The sequence below is a fragment of the Cynara cardunculus genome, assembly GCF_001531365.2.
Source record: "Cynara cardunculus var. scolymus isolate 2C chromosome LG 13, CcrdV1, whole genome shotgun sequence".
In the NCBI taxonomy this organism is placed as follows: domain Eukaryota; kingdom Viridiplantae; phylum Streptophyta; class Magnoliopsida; order Asterales; family Asteraceae; genus Cynara; species Cynara cardunculus.
The window spans coordinates 36,675,894-36,684,507 of record NC_037540.1 but is presented as its reverse complement, the minus strand read 5'-3'; the positions used below and the strand labels follow the sequence as shown (position 1 = coordinate 36,684,507).

At 34.0% G+C, this 8,614-nt stretch overlaps 1 protein-coding gene across 1 annotated transcript; it reads left to right on the top strand.

The window, feature by feature from the left end:
• Positions 1-2,212: 2,212 nt before the first annotated feature.
• Positions 2,213-8,614, top strand: LOC112524097 (NADH dehydrogenase [ubiquinone] 1 beta subcomplex subunit 2). The gene is made up of 4 exons (XM_025133742.1): positions 2,213-2,339; positions 6,331-6,376; positions 7,510-7,557; positions 8,377-8,614. Exons 1-3 carry the CDS (start codon positions 2,236-2,238, stop codon positions 7,555-7,557), a joined length of 198 nt encoding a protein of 65 aa, XP_024989510.1. The 5' UTR covers positions 2,213-2,235; the 3' UTR covers positions 8,377-8,614.

Sequence of the window (8,614 nt, the reverse complement as noted above, 5' to 3'; positions counted from 1 at the left end):
AATATTAAAAATATTTTTTCACAATATATATAATATATAATAATATAATTAAGTCAAAAATTATTCAATATTGAATTTATTTCGAAGGTATTAAAAAGACGATTATAATGGTGTAACTTGTTAAAATAAAAATGTATTTTTTAAAAATGTTTTAATTATGTACATTAATTCGATAAAAGTTTAAAATGAAACATTTAAAAGTAAAGGACGTAAAATAAATTAATTAACTAATTATAGGGGTATAAAGTGTAAATTTAAAAAAAATTGGTTGTGAGGGGGTGAGTGCATGTGAGAAGAGGAGGGGGTGAAAAAGTAAAAAAATATATAAAGGGTATCTTGGTCATTTAGTATTTTAAGACTTTAAGACTTTTGCTAAATTTGTTTTATAAGATATAAGATATTATAGATAAACATATTTTAATTGATATATGATTATATATATTAATTCGATAAATGTTTAAAATGAAACATTTAAAAGTAAATGATGTAAAATAAATTAATTACCTAATTATATGAGTATAAAATGTAAATTTAAAATTAAAAGATGTAAAGTAAATTAATTATCTAATTATAGGAGTATAAAGTGTAAATTTAAAACTATAATTTTTAAAAAATTGGTTGTGAGAGGGTGAGTGTATGTGAGGGGGTGAGTGCATGTGAGAAGAGGAGGGGTTAAAAAGTGAAAAAATGTATAAAATGTTTCTTGGTCATTTAGTATTTTAAGACTTTAAGACTTTTGCTAAATTTGCTTTATAAGATAATATAGATAAGACTTAATGAGACTCCCAACTTATTTGATCAACTATATATAACTTGTTTCGTAGTGACTTAATAATATAAAATATGGTTTATTTAGTAAACTTTTAGGGAAGAGCTTTATATAGAAAAAACTAGTTTTTTTTCTTCTTCTAGATTTGCTCATTACAATTAAAAAACACGTTTTTCCTTCTAGAATTAATTCCAAACAAAAACATTTATAATCGATACAGATAATATTATCCATTTAACATCTAGGGGCTGTTCAGTTCGTTTTTCATCAAGTCATGTATAAATAAAGTTATCTGTAGTGATAAAGTTGTTTGTATGATAACTATTAAGTTATTTTCAATTGACATGCTGAATAAACAGTTTGAATGGTGAAAACTACTATTTTACCCTTTGTTTTACATTGAAGAAAAAACAAACTCCTACGATGATCAGAGCAGCGATAAATCAAAATAAACCCATGATCAACAATAATTTAGTAAAAATTTGTCCCATAAAGCGTATAATACAAACCTAAATCATAAACTGATTTCGAACCCTAAATCATAAACTCACATCAAACCCACAATCATGAGAAAAAACCAAGAAAAATGAAGAACCCTAAATCAAAAACTCAAATCAAGCAAGAAAGGTTAGGACCTATATCAGATCAGTTCGTTTCCTTTTGTTGTTGATGGCTTTGAGCAGTGAAAGAACAGATCGGCAGGGAGTAAGGGGAGAACGAGAGAAAACGATGGAGAAGCAGGTGGAAAAACATCGGTCGAACACCCTTGAGCTAAACTCGAAGATTTTGGAAGAAATCAAGCTGTTGATTTTGTAATAGTAGAAAATAAGAAATCGAGATTGTAGGGGAATACGTCGGGGCGGAGGTTGATGAATACGTCGGTCGGAGGTTGAGGACTATGCCGGCGGCCAGTTGCCGGCCGAAAGCTATAGTTGACGGCTAAATACGTCGGTCGAAGGCAAGTTGTTGTGAAGCCGCAAAAGTAGGGGATTGAGGGAGCGGCACAGTGAAGGGAAAATCAAGGGTAATTAGGGAAGTATTGATGGCTGAGGCCATAGTAGTGGTGTTTTTGAGCTGAGCAAATAAGCTCTCAACTGAGTGAATAAGCCTCAATCGAACAGCCTTTCATAGCTGAGCAAATAAGCTATAAGGCTTGTACAACCCATTAAGCCACAAACGAACAAACCTTTAATAAAAAACCAATCAAATAATTCGTTAATAAAAAATCAACCAAACAACCAATAATATTGATATGAGTAGACATACAAATAATAAAAAAATTATTTAGCAAACGAATCACCCAATAAAATTCAGTAGAAGGGAAAAAGAGAGAGAGTAAAATTGGGGGTTGCGGTTTCCTGTAAACGGGTCGGGTCGGGTCGGGTGGGTACGACTACTCTATTCAGTATTTAGTCTTCCCCCAAAACCTAGGGCAATAGTGGAAGTAGCTGATTGAGGCGAGAGAGATGGCAGGAGGGCATGGGCATGGAACGACATATAAAGGTGTGACATTGCATCAGCCTAAGCGGTGGCATACGGTCACTGGGAAGGGCATGTGCGCCATGATGTGGTAATTTACTCTTACGTTTTATGCCTTGATCTCGTTTGTAATCTGGGACACCTGAAAATGATCCTCCGATTGAATCTTTTCCTATTTAATTTCATGTTTTTCTTATTAGTTGGTTGAATGTTGTGGTTTTATCCTAAATTTGACTTGGTTCTATCATTTTCTTTTGAGGGAGAAAATGAGACTGTATTGATAGGATATCGGAAAGATCCGATTGAGGTTACAACGAAAAGGAAGCAACTAATAGAGATTCATACATCGCGCTTTCATAGTTTTGATCTGGAAAAATGTTTCTAATCTAATACTTTTTTGTATTGTTAGATGTGCTAATCAGTTTTTTATATGGAAAAGATATATTTTCCTTAATTTTGGTGTTGAAGAATGTCGATTTTTGGTTTTGTGCCAAGGAGTTCAACTAATGATTCTTCTCGATTAGACTTGTGGATATGTGAGACAAAAAGATTATTTGCATATGGTGTTCAGTGATCTAGAGAAGACAGCCAGTTTGAAAAAAAACAATCTATAGAGTGTTCTTTTTATGTGGATTAACATAAGTATGATGGCTTACTAATTCGTAATGAGCAGGAAAGCATGTGAGGAGGCGGCTCATGTATTTTCTTGGGTTACTGTATGTAGGGTAAACTAGATTCATCATAAAATCCTTGTCTCAGGTTTTGCTTGTGGATCAGCTGATAACGGATATATAATACAATATATCTTGATGTATGGCTTTAGCCAATGATTGTGTTGATTAATGAAACTACTCAATATGTTAATGCATAATTGGAGATATGGAGAAACACCTTGGAAATTTAGAGGCATTTGATCAAGCCGATTAAAACAGAGTAACAAAGTGCAAGTTTTGCTGATGGAAAGATTAACAAGAATGTGGATCTTTGCAGTGAAATTCATACGCGCACACTCAAACGATTAAAACCAAGTGTCTAACTTAATGAATTTATGGCTGTTTCAAGAACTTTCAAATAGGAGCACTTTGGTTAATCGCACAATCACCAACCCAAATGCCAAAATTATAAAATAGAAGCACAACAGGAGTTTTGCTTGAATCGGCTCATATTGTTAGGTTTGACGACCTACATACATAGCCAAGTAACAATTTGTACTTATCAGTGTATTATGCATAATAATTTCAATCATTCAATGGAAGTCAAAATACACTTAGAGAAAAAAAGAAAGACGTAATGCTACAAACATTGCACCAATTGAAGAATAAACTCCGATCTCCTTGCCCGAATCCTTCTGGATTTTGGATTCAGCTTTGCTTGGACCCTTTGAGCATAAGACTTGGTGTGCCTTGGTAGTTTGTTGAAGAGAGAGACTGAGATACTTACTATCTCAACTTTTCTGACTTTGTTCCTCTGCTTTTACTGAAACAAATAAGATTAAGTCAGCTGAAATTAGTATCAAAATTCAAAAGATAAGTTTTAAGTTTTAACCAACCAAAAATCTCTGCAAATCTGCCCATCAGCTAATTGTTCTAGTCCAGGTAGTCTTCATGTACTATTATGCTCTTGTTTGTTACACCTAGTCTATTTGCCAAATTATGTACAACTACTTACCGGTGCCCGATGTTTTTTTTACTATACTTGTCAGATCATGTAGTCTACTACTTATCAGATCAGTTAGTTTGCTTGAAAGTATATAAGAACCCAATATCTTTTGTGGTATACATTCACCATATAAAAAAACTAGTATTTTTTAAGATTGCACCATGAAGACCTAATGATAAACTAGTATTGCTCCCAAACGTTTCTTATGGTTGCAGCACAAGACATAAAGATAAGCTAATATTTCTTTGATTCTTTCCAGCATTTCTTACAGTTGTTTCAGTAAAACATAACGATAAACTGGTAAATTCTTCCCAACATTTCATGCAGCTGCATCATCAAACACAATACAACTAATATGCAGTTTGGTTACACTTGTTGGAAAACTTGGAATACAGATTTGTATCAACCAGATCTGTACCAACCAGTAATGAAGAGAGCCTTGTGTGAGTGGAATGTAACAAAGGAATTTTCTTTAGAGAATAGTGTGGAAGGAGGTTTTTCATGTCCCAGAGGCCGTGGGTGGTTCTCCTTTACATAATTTATATTCTTCTTCGATAATTTTCTTCTGTTTAATAACTTCTACTGGGTTTCTCTTTTAGCATACCCTAACTAGGTTGGGCAAAATAGCTGTAAAAATATGGGATTTTTGGACAAATTTCGATGGAGACAGAAGTTGAAGCATTATAGTACATTGATTGGTGATCATAGACACCTAGACTAAAATCGCACACAAATAATTCTTTATAAATGGACAAACTTGCATATATCATGGCAAACATAATCAAAAAACATTATCCTTAGTAGCTTGTTCTATGATTTCAGCCAGGAAGGTGCTGAGCGCCGATGATGAGTATAGAGATGGTAAGAACTTCTAGTGTTACGAATAATAGGTGAGTTATGTTTTTAAATTACTGGATGCTTGAAGAAAACACAAAGTTTGATAGCGAATTCAATAGATGAAGGCTTGAGGACAATCAGAGAAAGGAGATCAGAGATTGGGGTAGAAGACAGGAGGGAGAACCATATGGAGAGAAGTTTCAGATAGATTTTGCATTTTAGAGAGAAACAAGTAACAGAAGCAATTCAATTCATTTGTGCCATTTTGTGTAATATCTCAATTACTGAATTACAGAACAGTTTAGTTGCCATTTAGGATCTCTGGACTTGCACTTGCTACAACTGTGTGTTGGATAGGATCATCCAAGCCTCTACCCTTGCTATTAGAAGTTATCTACGATAGATAGGATAATTTTTACAGAACAGTTGCGGATGCTTACACAACTGACAGTCTCTGTAAGTGCAATGGAATGTGAGGCTCATGAGGGCACTGTTGCAGCTCTGCTGGTTCAGATTCTTAGAAGGTACTATGAAACTAGGGCTGTTAAAAGGAACTGCTGACCCGAACAATGAATTGAGCCAAAATATGGTTAACCATGCAAAGTGGTACGGTTTCAGTTTGAAATTTTTGGTGATATGCATTATTTGGTACTTACAAAAATGTGGTTAACCAAAACAACTTGCTTATAAATATACATGCATAGATATACATATACATACATACATACATACATACATACATATATGTATATATGTATATTTTAAAGTAATAAAAATACATATTGTATAATAAAAATAAATTCAAATATTTCATATTCTTTTTATCTTAAAAATAAAAAATTCTTAATGAACTAAAAGAAAATGCCGGCCTTTCTTTATGGTCTGAGTGAGATGATCAGTTAATAAAATACAATGATCTTGTATCAAGACTCCTTGCATTGAAATTGTGGTACTTCCATTAGTTTTCGTTACTTCTTTTTTATTGGTTCAAACCTAACATCAATACTTTTGGACGCATGGGCTGATTAGTCAAGATTATTGATTGTTATATATTGTAATCAATATAGATACAAAGTCCTTTTGTTTTGCATAAAGAGGTTAACCACTAACTGAGCCGAAGGTTAACCGCAAATTGAAGTGAATGGCAAAATGATGTGTGGTTTAGGTTTGACATTTTAGGCCGAACTATATTGAGGTTAGGTTAGGGTTTCTCAAAATTTTGTGATTAACCGAACTTCTAACACCTCTACATGAAACTTCTATCTACTCAAGTACCCCACAGGTTACATGCATTTGTTGCACAAGATCTGTTATGGAGGTCGTATTTATTACAATATAGCCATCAAACTATCTACAATTGCCTTATTTCCCCTACTTATTATAAAATTGAGTGCTTTACTCTGCTTTTATTGCTACCTTGTTATAACCTCAAATTTTGATTAGTTGGTGGTTATAACTATATTATGTTACTTTCTGGCGAAGTGTATACCGTCCGTCACACAATTGCAACCTTTTAGAGTTGTACCACGAGATGCAAGATGCTGCTTAATTATCTTAAAAGCTTACCAGATATGATGCTGTTTCAGGTTCTGGATTCTATATAGGGCTAAGCAAGACGGCCCTGTAGTTCTGGTGAGCATCAATTTATCTCTCGAGTTAATTTTAGAACTGTGGCAAGTCTAGAATTTCAGAGTGGGTGCTTTCTTTTACAAATTATGGTACATATGCTTACATATTTAAATAAAATATTAAAAAAATATAAAAGGGAAATAGAGCTTTTTGAAAGGGAAGGAAAGAAGAGTTATTTTTCCTCATAACAAGAGACTTTTTGAACACTGTAATGATTTCTAGTTGGTAAGGGAGGGTGGTCACTTATGGCATTGGTGAACTTTCGCCCAAGGTTAATAGGGTTTGGTTAACTTTTTGATGGGTGTTCACTATGTAATGCAAATCTGCGCTGCATGGTTTTGTGCGGTAGGATGAACGCTCCTAATAGCAAAAGCCAACAGAAGCAGTTACACTTATGCAAACAACATAAGCAAATAGCAATAGCCAATAGAAGCAAAAGCAGTTAAGCAGACTACAGAATCAAATGAAATAGCGAACAGAGGCTGAAGCATATAACAATAGCCAACAAAAACAGATACCGATGACAAGCTCAGAAATTTAAAGGTTAAAGCCATAAGCCATTGTCCATTGAATTGTTGAAGCACGAAAGCAGTGAAGTAGTCAAGCATATAAAGATAGCAATAACCAATAGCCTTGGACCTCGGTACTAGGTAAAAAACTCAAATAAGCAATAAGCAGTAGCAGAAAACAAAGGGTCATTTAACTTTTTACAGATTTTCTTCTCCAATCTAATTAATTAATACATTTTTTTGGCCCATATTATCTATTAAATTCTCTTTGCACTCCTATTATGTTCCAAAAAAGGTGGGCCTATATTATCTACTAAGTTTTTTTTAGCACTACTACGATATATACTATAAAAATTTGGGCCCTGGGTAGGAGTCTGCCGTGCCCGCCTCCAGAAACGACCCTGATCCCTGGTTAGATATCCACTACTGCATAATCTCGTTCTCATCAGAACAAACCATCCTGCTTGCACAGGGGAGAAAAACGAAAAAAATGCATGCATTTTGAGGGATTGCAAGGGACATCTAGCATATCCTTATTTTGCTGACATTAAATGATTGTAGGTCGATATGAGTATAGCTTGAAATACCATTGATTTGATTTATTTGAATTATTTGTATGTAATTTAGGGATGGCGGCATCCTTGGGAAGGGCATGGACATGGAGACGAACATTAGGTAATTTCTTCGTTCTGCATCTTATTATATTTGTGTTCTAAAAAACCGAGTCAACCTAATCTTTATCAAATTCAAATTTGACCCCAAATATATTTAAAGTTTTGTAAGTCCAAAGTGTTTTTAGTTTATCATCTCTTTTAACAATCTAATTTCCAATTTCTATGTTTTGATGGAAACAAAATAACAAATCCTTTTGATGGTTGAAGACACATTTTTTGGTCAGCAATCACAAATGGTGTTATAAGACATGTCTTAACGTGGTGCAACCACCCACACCGCTTGCCAAACATTTACCTAGTAAGTGCTTACCGGTAAAATTTAATACTACTATTTACTTACCGGGTAAGAATTTAGTCCAACAAAACGACATTGTATGCACCAATTTACCCCGTAAGCGCTTACCGTGGTAAGAGTCATTGTTCTCACTTACCGGTAAGACTCTTGGTCCTTGTCCAACTCTTACTGGGTAAAATTTTTGGTCTTTACCATATTCATTCGATGAGGTAATCTGACTTGATAAGTGCTTACCCGGATAAGCGTTTGGTAAACGGCTAGATCTATCGGTAATTAATACACAAATATTTAATAGTTGATAAGATAGATAATTAATTAAGGGGTAAAGTTGTCATCTGGTTAACTAAAAAGTTTAATGATTATGCATGTGTAAAACTGTGTCGCTTATATTGTGGACACTTGCTTTGAAGACTGAGGGAGTATTAAAACGTAATTCCTTTGACGTATAAATCATTTGTATGTTGTTTTTTACGATAATTGCTTATCTTATTTGATTTTGACGCCATGTAAATATAATGTTCTCAGGTGGACCGATGATCGAAAGTGGGCGTAAACCATCTTGTGGTAGCTTTTCAACACAACCTGCGTTTCCTGCATACCTTGTTTTTTTGTTGAATAAAAATGACAATTTGGAACTTATGAACGGCTTCTGTTTCGTTACTCTTGTTTAAATGGCAGATTGTGTACTCTTGCACGGTTGCACCCAGGCAGACATGTATATTGAACCCTGTCTTTTTGGGCAATTTATGCCACATTTTAAGCA

Excerpts from the sequence above, each read along its gene's own strand:
- LOC112524097 (XM_025133742.1), top strand. The coding sequence starts at position 2,236 with ATGGCAGGAGGGCATGGGCATGGAACGACATATAAAGGTGTGACATTG. Across the intron at positions 2,340-6,330 it reads GGCATGTGCGCCATGATGTG|GTTCTGGATTCTATATAGGG; the intron begins GTAATTTACTCT and ends ATGCTGTTTCAG. Across the intron at positions 6,377-7,509 it reads AAGACGGCCCTGTAGTTCTG|GGATGGCGGCATCCTTGGGA; the intron begins GTGAGCATCAAT and ends TATGTAATTTAG.